The 13,652-nt window shown below is 40.0% G+C and overlaps 2 protein-coding genes across 2 annotated transcripts in view; one reads left to right on the top strand and one right to left on the bottom strand.

Moving 5' to 3' along the window:
• Positions 1-4,856, top strand: part of LOC106959550 (transmembrane protein 150A) — a 34,604-nt gene extending 29,748 nt beyond the window's left edge. Inside the window, exons 7-8 of the mRNA XM_015052194.1 lie at positions 2,307-2,484; positions 2,962-4,856. Of these exons, the coding sequence (XP_014907680.1) occupies positions 2,307-2,484; positions 2,962-3,218 (435 nt within the window). The 3' untranslated portion in view covers positions 3,219-4,856. The remainder of the gene's footprint in view (positions 1-2,306; positions 2,485-2,961) is intronic.
• Positions 4,857-6,381: 1,525 nt separating this feature from the next.
• mat1a (methionine adenosyltransferase 1A) lies at positions 6,382-13,557 on the bottom strand. The gene is made up of 10 exons (XM_015052182.1): positions 13,342-13,557; positions 12,007-12,084; positions 10,888-11,010; positions 10,688-10,800; positions 10,194-10,337; positions 9,659-9,784; positions 9,482-9,574; positions 9,218-9,400; positions 8,996-9,129; positions 6,382-7,867 (listed from the first exon to the last, which is right to left on the bottom strand). Exons 1-10 carry the CDS (start codon positions 13,406-13,408, stop codon positions 7,765-7,767), a joined length of 1,164 nt encoding a protein of 387 aa, XP_014907668.1. The 5' UTR covers positions 13,409-13,557; the 3' UTR covers positions 6,382-7,764.
• Positions 13,558-13,652: the final 95 nt, after the last annotated feature.

Genomic DNA, 13,652 nt, shown 5'->3' on the forward strand with positions numbered 1-13,652 from the left:
TTTTAATTTGAGCTTCCAATGTGGCAAAATCTGAAAATTTCAAGTGGTGTGAAAAAAAAGAAATGCTTTTGCAAATCATTGTTGTCTTTGAAATATAGTGCAAAATCCCACAGTCTGTGATTGGAGGACTCCTGTTTGTATGAAGTCATAGAAACAAGGAAGAAGTTTGTACAAGTCTATGACAGAGCAGTGTTTGTTTTGTATCAGTGCAACAGATCTGCAGATGTGGCAGTTTGTGTGCACTTAAAAAAAAGGTCGCCCTCGCCCTCTTCCCGCTTCGCCTGAGAACTCTCAGTGCTGCAGAAATGGGAAGAATTTACGGGAAGAGCCAGGGGGAAATGAATCATCAAGCAGGGCCAGATGCAGAGTAGTTGGGCAGAGAGGGCGTGGGGAGCAGAGGCTCCTCTGTATCCAATCGCAGCCATGACGCTTTTTGCATTTTCTTTTATTTAAACCAATCATGGCTCTCAATATGATTAATTAGTGCCTTAAATGGGGGTTATGTTGCATCATATACCCAAATCTAAAATGTATTGACAGACTCAGGATCATTCAGGTGGAAACAGACAAGTTGGAATATTGGGAGGAGTCAAAGCAAAGTGGAAACGTATCGGAGACAAAGCACGTGCTAACATACGCTGCTTTAGTTGAGGCACGTTTGTTACATAAGATGCTGGCAGCACATCTGTGACGTGGTCACAGGGGCTTTTCCTGTTCTGCGCTCTAATTGTTCAGGAAAAGAAACATAACTTTTTAGATGATGGAGAAACACTTTGTCTTCATGAAAGTTGTAAGCTAAGGAAACCAGACTGCTGGGTGGCACCTCCTGATTACTGTTCCTCCAGACATATTCAGAAGAAATAATACTCCCATAATCTTTTTTTTTTTTATTTTTTTTTATTTTTATTTTTTTTGAATAAAAATGTTTCTCTGAAAGTCTGGTTTAAAACGTCTAATGATCTCATGATTTCGATTCTAGATTTTTGGCAGGCGTTCAAGACATCAGGTGTGTCGTTAATTTGAACGCCTCAGTTTCACTTCTTTTCATCAAGCTCTGTTTCCACAGAGGAAATCCAAAGCTCACAAATATGCCGGGCTTGTTCCCGCATGTTTACCTTCAGACGCCCTGTCGCTGCTTCACAAAACGCAATCAGACAGACTGGTGTTGCCGGTCAGTCTGTCTCATCCTGCAGGAACTTATTTGTCAAACTGATCTTGTTTAGTCATCGAGTCATGTTTTATGCGATGGCAAAACACGCCACAGGAAATTTAACCAGCTGCTAGAGAAATATGACCAGTTTCTTTGAAAGATACATATTGGTGTAAACTTTTAGCTCAGAAAATGAAGGCAGGTACGGTGAAAGCTGTGTTTCTCATCCATTGTTACAGCACTGATAGTTTATGAACATTTGAAACTATACATTGTTCTTTACAGTCCTTACAAAGCTGGTAAAGCTGTATAAAAAAGCTTTAACGAATTTGTCTTTACTGCATTACCAGACTTGGTTAGCACAGCTTTTACATAATATCTACTTGCGTAATTAAGTAAAGACAGCACAGTCATAAAAAGTATAAGGCTGCTTTGTTTGGATATCTGTGAAATTTTATTATGAGAGAATATGTAGCCCAACAGATCTTTAGCCTACAGTGCCTGATCGCATATTGAGTTTATAAATGCAGTTCTATTAAAGAATATATTCATGTTCAATTAGTGAATTCTTTAGCAAGTCCTGTGATTTAACCCCCCATTGTCCAATTAGCTCTTTTTAGGCAAATATGTGAAAGAATGTGCATCTGAGATTTATATTTGATGTGGATTAATCTGAAAATCTAACTTTGTGACTCTGCAGATTTGTAGTTTTTTCACAGGAATGTTCAGTATGTACCAGCCAGGTCAATGGCTTTGAAACAAGAAGTGCATTACTTCTAGGCTATTGCTCTAAGGAACCACTAGAATTACAGTAACTCCAGATCTCCTTCAATCTCTGAGCATGGACCAAGAAAAGCAACTCTTCTCAATCCGTCTGAATTAATGCGTTTTATAATTTCAGAAAGGCTTTGCTGACTCTGCTCTGATCAGAATATCTATGACTTGTGTTCGTAGTTATTTGCATTGTACCCATTGATGGGAAACGTGGTCACACGCTCCTTTTGTGTATTGTTCACAATGACTCTTGTGACCGGCTCAGTGCTGGCATCTCCTCCATCTTTTATTCCTCTCTCCCACTTTATTCCATGAGCTGCTTATCTTTATGCTATGACTTCTTTAACAAAGCCTTTCTTTCTTCTCTCTCCTCTTTCATCAGGTGGATAATGCCAAAGTTCTCCACTATGTCGGAGCAGGCATCGCCTTCCCCACCAGCATGCTGTTCGTGTGCCTGCAGTCGGCGCTGACCTACCGACTGGCCAAGACCCAGGGGGAGTACTACGTGGCCCACCTGCGTGTCTGCATGACCATGCTGGCCTTCGGGGCCTTGGTGCTCAGTATCCTTTTCAGCCATGACTCGATGGCGCCCCACAAGTTCTTCAGAGTAGTGATATGTGAGGCATGGTGGTGGCAGCATCATACTATGGATGCATTTTCTGCTCAGAATTGATAAGATGGTGGTAAATCCAGGGTTGTCATGGATGAAAATCTGTTTGTGATGGCAAAAGAATTGAAAGTGAAAGACAACAGTGCTAATCATAGAGTCAGGGTAATGTAGTGGTTTAGATCAAAGTGTATTCATGTATTTGACTGGCCTAATCAAAGTCCAGACCTAAATAAAGTTGATAATCTTTGACAAACACCAGGTATTTACAATAGATCTAAATGTGCAAAGCTTGTTGAGAGTGACTCCTAAAAATGAAATTAGTGACACCTAAAGGTGGATTTATTCCCTTCTGACTGAGGTTGGTTGACGGACAGCTTCAAGCTTTCTGTTCTGTAGATCTTGATCTTTCCTTAACCACACTGTTCAGGCGGCGTGTTTTTCTGCCAGGAGAGTTTTGTCCTGCAGCATGCCTCGGCCATCTTTGAGTGGGTGTTTTGTGTCATCATTATGCTGTTTTATGGGACGTTCGCCTTTGAGTTCGCCGGCATGTCTGGAGACACCATGGCGGTGCTGGCGCGGGGAGGGTCCCTGGGAGCTGCTGGGAGAGAACTGAAGCTGGAAACGCTGGTCGGAATGGGAGGACAGTCTCATCCTCACCAGCCTGAAACCATGTCCATACTGTAGCCACTTCCTGAAGCTTTGCTGTCACTTCTTCTTTTTTTTTTTTTTTCTGTTCCTGTCAAACTCAGACGGTCAGGTTAGTTGAATTCTGCATCTTGGGACACATTCATTTCACGCTTTCGAAGAAAAGGCCAGTGCAGCTGCCGTTGCACGGCAGAGTGGGTAAATACCTGCTGCTTACTTTCTACTCTGCATCAGGATTTGTCTCCAATGAACTTATTTGCATTTTGCACATTGATCAGGTGTGACAGCCAGCTTTTCCCTCACTCAGACCGGTTGTTATTGACCAGAAGAAGCAGAGTTATTTGTCAGTCATCAGATAGGGAGGACATACTGGTCAAGCCCAGCTGTAAACTGTTTCACTTTGCCGCTTTGGACCATTTCATCCCCACCCTGATGCTTTCATCGGATGCGCAGAAGGAGAGGCTGCTGGACAGCCCAGCTGACAGTATTACAGTGCTGAGACTGAGAGACAGTATCTGGATGTTACCGATAAAGTACAGAAATGTTTCACTCAACCCTGGAGAAAGAACAAACCAGCACTCTTGGTGTCCTTCATCATGGTATTCTACATGGATTTTTACCTTATTTAACCAATATTTCTCCTCCATACCCAAATTCCTTTTTGTATTCAAGCCAAAGACAAGTCGATTGCAAAGCTTAAAAACCCGGAATATATTTTGTTTCTGAGGTTTTTTTTTTGTTGTTGACCAAGTTTCAATAGACTTTGAATATTTTCTGTTTGGGATGCCATGTTGGTGCGCCAACCTCTTATGCAGCTGTTCATCTGTAAGACTATTTTTTAAAATCTGCTTGGTACTCACGCCCAGAATACATTTACTTCTGCGTAGAAAGCATGCACCGCGTGCCTTACATTGTTACATTCAAAAACTCATTTTAAGCCAGTCTATTTTTTTTTACTTTTTAAAAAAAAACAAAAAAAAAAACATGTACTCTAGATTGATATTCAACCCAAAATAATTCAGTTTTTCGCCGTTTACTGAAGAATAGGAAAAAGAGCGTTTAGTGACCAGATGCATACAAGCTAATTCAAGCCAGAGCGCTTGGTTTATTGGGTTTAGTGATGAGATGCAACACGTGTTTTCAGGTTCTAACAAAAGGGCTGCCTCCTATTATTCCCCGTTAAGGACGAGAAGAATGTGTTTTTTAGTTTACCTGCTGGTTTTGTCTTTGTAGCTCAGAACATCACAACTGATTCGGCTCATCTTTCTGGGATTGATGAGCCGAAGAGAAAAAGGGTGAATTTATTATTTTTTTTCTAAAATTAGATTTTTACACAAAATAAAAAAAAAAAATAAGTGTGTGTAATTGGTGCTGCAACTCAAAAGGGGTTTTCCTACACTTCTGCCTTCTGCTTTGGCTGTAATATCCGCTCTATGTAGGCAATAAGACTGAAGATCACTCATTGACAGAGAGAGGGTTCATGTGAGTGCCGAGAAGTAACTACAGAAAAATGCAGTTAGATAACCGAAGACAGCAAAGTTACTTTTTGTTTTTAAGGGATCAGTGTGAAAATCCGAGAAAGCAGAGGCCTCACTTCTTTTAATACTTTCACAAGCAGGCTCTTATCAACGCTGCCTTAAAGTACAAGTGGCCTCATGTTGCCGTAGTGCCAGTAATCTGGAAGCAAATCTGTCAAACAGTAATTAACTTTCAGGCTGAATGTAAACTTTCAAAAGGCTAGACCTGGAGAAGCCCCCGCAGCTGCAACATATCAATGAGCGTGGGTCGCCTGCTGCTCTCTGCTGGTCAAGCTCAGTATAGCATCATTTCATGTTGGAGTCTTTTGTCACGTCGCATACAGAAGTCAAAGAATGGCAAACGACTGATTTCATTTTTATATAACCTCAAGCTCTCCTACCTGAGCGTGTTCTACCTGAATTTAGTTTGTCAAATCCTCCAAGTATTTTCTCCTTTTAGCATAAGCATGTTGCTAATAGAATGCAAAAAAATCATACAAGTGGTTAGAAATGCTTATTTGTTGTTTTGTGCATCTCAGAACACTAGTAGTGCATCACTTCCCTGCGACAAACCCATCCTCATGTTACCATATCTACTCTGTTGTCTTGTTTATAGATCTATTGGATCTTTGCACTCAGGAAACTCTTCGGACACCAGCTACAATGTTTAACTCGAAGCAGAATGAAACCTGCTTGCTTCTACCTTCTGTTTTTATGTCATGACGTGTAGTATATAGGTGCTGCTTTTTCAGTTGACATTAGCTATGATATCATAGATTTCTTTTGTAAATCGAGACTGTCGTGTAAAAAAAAAACAAAAAACGTAGCTTTAATTGTAGCTTTTGTAACTGCGCAAGATGCTCAAGAAAGTGTGGCGAATATTGCAATCAGTAAGTCACTGGTGAGAACTTCTTGACTAAGCTAATCAGCTTCTGTAAGCCACATTAGAATCAAGTATTCGGTACCCCATTTGCTTGAAGGCAACAAAAAAAAAAAGTGCATCATGTGCCTTATGTATCATATCGGTAACCAAAGAGGTAGGCTGCAAATTCTATTTTTGATGCAAAGTGACAAGATTGTATGTATATTGTAATGCTTAATGAATAAAAACTTTAAAAAGTCCAAAGTGTGAATATGTGGGTTAAGATCAATCTTTAACTGCAATGCTGCAAAACGGGCTGGGTGAACATTTTTGATCAGCGAAGTTGAATACATTTGTTTACATCCATGTATGAATATAGTTGTTGAAACAACCAAAGCCCTTAGATCATGAACATCTTCTATTAAATTACAATAAATGACAAACGGGCACCATCTACAGCGACAGACATGTTTATTTGCACCACAGGTAGAGGCCTGTAAGAATACCTTAAAATAAATTACACTTTCATCAGAAGAAGCATAGCAGACAGAATCTTTTTGAAAAATCCCAACTTGTTTAGTTCATTTAGAAAAAGGAAACTAAATCAAGATATGCAGCAAGTGACTTGAGGGGAACTGCTATGGAGACATCATGACTCCATTAGCCCTTTTCTGGTTTTTATAGAACAACACTTACTTGCATATCTTTTCTTGTGTTTCCCTTTTTTTTTACGAGTGGCTAAAGAAACCAGTTGTATGTTATATATTTACCTCAGGGGAACAGAAACTCTGAATGACTCAAAAACAGGAATGTATGACACGAACATGTTTCATTTACGTTTATTTTAAATGGATCTATAGATGTAGCAATATTTGTGCCGTCTTCCATTATATTAGTATTGCATAGAAAAATAAAATTTTCTCCATCATCCTCTACAAAATAAAATTGCTGCAGACAGCTGTTCACATCTGTTCTCCTTTTATTGGTTTATTATTTACATTGTCCATTTTCTCTGCCTATAAAGATGGCAGAGATGACTGGCACCTCGAAATAGAGGAAAACCTCTATTATATACACATTGTTGGCTGCAGATGAACACACTCGCACTTAGTACCTCTGCGGTCTCTTCAAAGGGATTAAACAAAAAAGAAAGCTCAAAATTAAAATGTCTGAATGCCCTTTAGAAAATCTTTCAGTAACCCTCCCTATTTTTCTCTAAATCAGGAGATTTAATGCCACGACAGAGAGTTTCAGTGAGCTCGACAGCAAAGAGATTTCATGACGCAGCAAACTCACATTCAGAAAAGCAACACGTAGAGAAGTCCATATTAATGAAGGGAATTTTACATCTGCAACACAGAAGATTGGGTGAGTTTGGAAATAAATTAAGACATTGATGGTCCACTAAACGATTTAGCTTCAGTTCTGTGTGTCACAAAGTCCCAAACCAAAGCAAGGTTCAGTTGTTTGACAATTTCCTAAATTGTGCGACACTAAAAGCAAAAATGAAAAAAAAAAAAAAAAAAAAACAAAAAAAAACCCACAAAGATACAGATGATTCCATCTACTGGATTTTGTTGACGTAGAAACGATGTTGATGTTTCTGCAATGTTTAGACAGCCAAGGACATGTAGAGGAAAAAGTAAAGACTCTGAAAAATATAAGATGCAATATTATTTTGAATCTTTCTCTGCTGAGTTAATACGATGAAAACTGCATTTTCTGACTTGTCAGAAGCACCTGGTTAGGATTAAAAGTCGAGGTTGTTTCATTGCTTTGTGCTGCCCTCTAAAAACAATATTCCTCAGGTAGTTGTATGGAAGTAATGATCTTAAGAGTGTTTTTGTTGTTGTTGTGAGGCTGGCTTGATCATTTGCTTTGGACCGCTGATTCATTAAAGCTCTTCTCATGAAAGAACCTTCTACCACTTGAGACCCTTAAGCAACTTGAACATATTTTTCTAAGTTTGGCTTTAGTACAGACCTTAGGCAAGTTAAGATCAACTAATGTACAATAAAAAGCTGAAAGTTATACATCTGGTAATTTCAGTTCTGTTCAAAGGAAGTGGAAATGGAGCTCCCGTTTCACTGGAAACGGACTCTTTGGTCTGACTGGGTTAATTATGCATCTGAATGAGTCGGACATTGCAGTCCATAAAGAAGCATCTCGATCGCTCTTCAAGGTGGCCGATCCAGACAAGAAGTTTTTAATAAACGAGCTCCTTAGGCACCTCCCAAGAAAACTCTGGTCGTCCAAAGTGGCCATACGAGGCCGTCTGCTGGTATATCGGCCTCTTCAGCTGCAGATCCCTGAACACAATACAGAAGAAATGCGGTGTTGGTTAAGATGAGTTACACAGAGGTCTCAAACCTGTGGAGGCAAGATAACACAGCCTGACGCAACAAAACTCCCATTTCCACCTAACAAAAAAAAAAAAAAAAACTGAAACCACAACCAAGCATGTAAACCTGAATTGTCAAGAAATGTGCATATCTCATATAAGTGAAGCCAAGCAGACCAAACGCGGATGACATTTGGAGTCTTCAATAATAAGTAAGCTGAATGTAAACAAAGTTTTGTTGCTAGCAGTCTTAGCATTAATTGAGCATAGTTCAGACACAGTAGCAGATATTTGACTGAAATTAATATTAAATCAGTAACATTGATTGAGGTGGACTAGAATAAGACCAAGTGTTTTGTATTTTTGAAAAAAAAAACAAGAGACAGGAGGAAGAAATAGCTGACATGGCAACCATGTACAAAGTAGAAGTAAACATCCAAAGGAGTAATCTGTTTGTAGCAACTCATCTTAAGAATTTCAGATGTTTCATTGGAAGGAAATTAATTCTGGACACATAAATAAATGCTCTTATTTTTTTCTTTCAGCATAGTAACCCTATCGGAAAGTAAACAGACCCATGCGGATATTGCATAAAACACATAAAAGTACCACAAATCTTTACTGTTTCCTTTATATCTAAAGCAACATCAGTGTAACATCTTTTTCCACAATGTTTTATTAGGAGCCACTGTGGAAAATCTAAAGAGCCGCATGTGGGTCTGGAACCGATTGCAGACCGCAGCTATATGGAAAATATTCATCTTAAGCCAAAAGATGACGGCTGGCGCCACCTAGTGGTGTCATGAGAAAACAGCCACGTCTTAAACGTACAAAAACTTCTTAGTAGGTCTCATTTCATTACTTTTTTTCTTGCAGATTGCTATTTTATTTATAATTTTATTACTGGATTAATTTTTATTGATTAGTTGAAAGTCAAAAAAAAAAAGAAAAGAAGGGAACGATTAGAGATGCAGATACAGATTTAAATTTTTATTTGAGATCTGACCTGAAGATGAGTGTTTTAGCTTATGTTCGGTTGAGAACTTTAAAAAGCTTCCAGAAACACCGTGAGACATAAAAAGCCGTGTGAGACTACCTGACTATAACTCCGGGGCGCAGATCAAAGTTCTTGTTGACAATCTTGAGAAGTTCTGACTCTGATTTCTGAGAGGAGCCGTATGTGAACAACGAGATGGACAAAGGATGGGCCACACCAATAGCATATGACACCTGAAGAAAGACATATAGATTAAAATCACATTTTCATCAGCAAAGCTGTCAGTGATGTGCAGCGACTGAACTGGTACTGTGCGCTCACCTGAACCAGAACTCTCCTGCACAGTTTTGCTTTGACCAAAGATTTTGCCACCCAGCGAGCGGCGTAAGCAGCCGAGCGGTCCACTTTTGAGAAATCTTTGCCGGAGAAGGCCCCGCCGCCGTGAGCTCCCCAGCCTCCATATGTGTCTACAATAATCTTTCTGCCTGTGACACCAGCATCTCCCTGACGGCCAACAAAAGTAGAGCATGAACACAAGAAATCTAGCAGTTCATTTTGTTTTATCTCTCTATCTCTCGTTCCAACCTGCGGTCCTCCGATGACAAAGCGGCCACTTGGCTGGAGGTGGTACACGGTTTTGTCGTCCAGATATTTAGCTGGAACCACGGCTTTTATCACCTGATGGGAGACGTTTCACCAGTGAATTCGTACTTATGAATGAATCCGCTGGACTTGTTTGTCTGCGGCTACAAGGGTGAGTACCTTCTCCTTCAGGATCCTCTGCTGCTCCTCCAGAGAGATGCCGTCGTCGTGCTGGACAGAAATAACGATGGTGTGGACTCTCTTAGGCACCACAGCTCCATCCTTCTGGTCATAATGTACCGTCACCTGTGAGACAAACACAAAGTCAAATAATTAGCATGAAGAGGATATTTGAATCTTTTTAATGTGTCAAATTCTCCATTTGTAGAGTCTTAGGTCATTTTTTTTAGATGCAAACAAATAACTGGGATTGTTTTAACACAATGTTGCCTTAAGGCATTATGTCATACACTGAATTACTTATTTTCACTTTCCCTTTTTTTCAATTTGAAGAAATTGCCTTACTACATTCAAGTAAATTTTTTATAGCAATTAGTTACTCATTTATTCATATTTCAGAAGGATGAAATATGAGCGAACATGCCTATATAATCTTCAGAGACGAGGAAAGAAATAATTTAAGAGAAAGACTAGTAACGTGCTTTTTCCAAGAGTGAACTTAGAAAATTTGCAGTAATTCAGCAGAAAATCCAACCTGTGTTTTAGAGTCAGGGCGCAGCCAGGGCACTGTGCCATTGCGTCTCAGTTCTGCCATCTTTGAGTTCAGCTTATGAGCCAGGACGATGGTGAGAGGCATGCACTCCTCTGTTTCATCTGTGGCGTAGCCGAACATCAGACCCTGCAAGGGACGGAGAGAGTCAGAAGAAATGCAAAATATGTGACATTATACCTAGAAGCTTCTCACAATGTCAAATTCAAAGTTGAAGCTCTTCAGTCAAATCACAGGAGACTGATTTTAATGTTTAAAATCTGCACTTCTGCCATGCAGTAGACTGTCTGAACAGTGGATGAGGTTTTTTTTATGGCTTACATGTGAAAATACTTTTAAACATTGCCCATTTTGTTACTCATATGTTCAGGCTGATTTTAGCCTAAGCAACCTTGACCCAGTTAGTCGGTTTGATAAACCCTAATGACATTGTTTCAGATCATATCTTTGACAACGCACCAAAGTGAAGTCTTGCCCACCTGGTCTCCTGCTCCGATGTCCTCTTCTCGTCTGTCAATGTGGACGCCCTGAGCGATGTCTGGACTCTGTTGCTCCAGAGCCACCAGCACGTTACATGTCTTGTAGTCAAAACCTGTGGATGGAAACAATGTAACTCACGGTTAAAGACAATAACAACACGAGTCCTCTGCCCTGTTGCTCTCTGTGTCACGTGCCTCACCTTTTTCAGAGTTGTCGTACCCAATGTGCTTGATAGCGTCCCGCACCACCTTCTGATAGTCCACGTTGGCCCGAGATGTGATCTCTCCACAGAGAAGCACCATGCCGGTCTTACACACAGTTTCTGTCAATCACAGTGGATTCATTAGGATCAGGAAGATATTTCAGGATGTCTGTGTGGTGCTACAGTATCTGGAGGCTTTGGGGTGGCTGCTCCCGAGCTTAGTTTGTTGCCTTTATGACACCTCTCTTTGTCAAAGTTGTTGGGACAGAAATCAAAAATAAATAAAACTGTGACGAACTTTAAGCCATCTAAAAAGAAAAAAAGAAGCCAGAATTGAGATCTGGTCTAAATTTGTATGTACAAAGGTTAGTTAAACTGACATTGTATTCTTTGTCAACATTACTAAAGCCGCTGTCTAACCATTTCCAAGCTAACTATGCATGATGGGGTATTGGGAAAAAACATGTCATGTGGGTCTAAAAACGATGAAATGGTGGAGTTCGCTTGGAAGGATCAAGTCCTGTCAGGTTTCTGAAATGTGTCGCTTTTGATGCATTCCCATTCAGAGTGGTGCATGTAAACCAGAATTAATAATACGGTGAAATTCACAGTGTTGTGCTGCATAGTGACCTGGTACATCACTTTTCTGCTATGTCTTATTAAATGAGCAACACATCATCTGGAAATGGCATTTCACTGCTCTATGAGGACTCACAAGTGATCAGAAACTGAAATAACCAAAAACCAGGCCAAGAATCCAACATGGAAAGGCAAGTAAAGCATTTCCACTGTGTTGCTTATAATTATCCAACGTTAATAATTGGCAATTGGCGCCATTTTTGAGTTGTAGTTAAATTTTATATGCAGCAGTGCTGCACTTGCGCAATTTACGTGGCTTGTGAAAGCAACACTGCTTGTACTGCTGAATTTTTTGTCTTGTCCTAAACAAATCCCGTAGTGCCCAGTCAATAATATTGCTGTGCAGCTGTGTTAAATGTAAATGAAGGTGGTGTGGGAGTTTTATTTTCAATGGCATAGTATCTTCACTGGATATTTCTTGGCATCTCAGTTTTTACAAACAGAACATGAAGTCGTCGTGAATTTTCGCCGACTTACCGCAGGCCACTTTAGCATCCGGGTCCTGCCTCAGATGTGCATCCAGGACTGCATCACTGATCTGGTCACAAATCTTATCTGTTGACAAAGTTACGCGACTTAAACAAAAGCCATCATTTCCAGAATAACAGAGAAATCACACACTCAGATAGTGATTAAACTGGGATTTCAGGTTTTTTTCTTTGACAAAAGAGGATCCTTGTATTGTTTTTTTTTCTCCCAAAAAAACTAATTAGCTATCTGTTACAACTTTATTGATATATTAATAACATATTTGTCTCACACGTTATTATTTCAAACAGAAGATGCTTTGTGTTTTCGGCTTGTGTGAGTCTGAGTGCAGCAGAGGGGGATAATACCTCACCAGCCACCCTATTCATGGCTCTTTGTCATCCTGCTGAAGCAACGCAATAAACAGGTTACATCAGAAACAACCCCAACATCTGGCCGGGTGGACGCTTCAGAAACTCAGCTTGTGGACCGTTTAAGAACGCCATAGAAAGTGTTGGACAGAAGGGTGTTTTCTTTCTTTTTTCCCCCTCCATGTTTGCTCAAACTGTCTGAACATTTGGGAACGCTGAACAGATAATCGCTGTGTGTGTGGGAACAGACCAGACTTTGAGGTGTGTTATCAGCTGCTGCTGCTTTCCATAAAGATCACAAACTACTGCAAATGGAAAAAAAAAAAAGATCAACTAAGACAGAGAGGTGATGCAGAACTAAGGGCTTAAAGTTGCACTTGTGGTTTACCACAGAGCTGCATTTACTGATTATCGATTCTGCACGGAGGACTTTGTAAGATTACATATTTGTAAAAGGATTACAAAACATTGACAAGGGGTGAATGAGTGTCCTTCACTCACAGCAACCTGCAGGTCAAAGTGGATTTTAGCTTTCATCTTTTAGGTTCAAATTTAAACAAGTTTTCCTGTAAATGGTACGTAACGCTGTCTTTTTTATTTATTTAGCGTGCAACCGTACACCAGGCTGCCGCACATGCATCTGCTGTCCCATAAGTGAAAGGTGACGGGGCCATGAACACATGTTGCAGTGAATGAAACACCAAGCATGCCTCGAGAGTAAAGACCCAACTCTGCAGAATGATTTTGAACATGAAGTCAATCTGAAACGGCACCGTTTAAAAGAAACTACTATGTTCAATTGCAGTAATAGAGACATTTTACGAGTTATATATATATATATATATATATATATATATATATATATATATATATATATATATATATATATATATATATATATGAAAAAACTTTCTTTGACTAAGAAAATCTGATTTTAGATTTAACATGTGTAAACCCAATCAAAAAAACTCACCTGGATGTCCCTCTCCTACAGATTCTGAGGTGAACATGAAAGAGCCGTCGTCCAGTTTATCACTCATTTTTCCTGCAGGAAGTGTTATTTTTGCAAGGCCTCTTGATTTCCAACAGGGACTTAAAAGCAGCTTCTCTTCACTTAAGTATCGAGGATCTGGAAGTCGCAAAAGCCCTGCAGCCAAAAGAAGGTCTGTCCTGCAAAACCCAACGTCCAAGTCCACATGGTTCAATATATACGGCTGACGGGGGGCTGTGTGTGTGTGTGTGTGTGTGGGAGGGGGGGGGGGGGGGGGCCGGCCACAAACACAC

Source organism: Poecilia latipinna, unplaced genomic scaffold, assembly GCF_001443285.1.
Source record: "Poecilia latipinna isolate Pla-1442-1.1 unplaced genomic scaffold, P_latipinna-1.0 Scaffold53, whole genome shotgun sequence".
Classification (NCBI taxonomy): domain Eukaryota; kingdom Metazoa; phylum Chordata; class Actinopteri; order Cyprinodontiformes; family Poeciliidae; genus Poecilia; species Poecilia latipinna.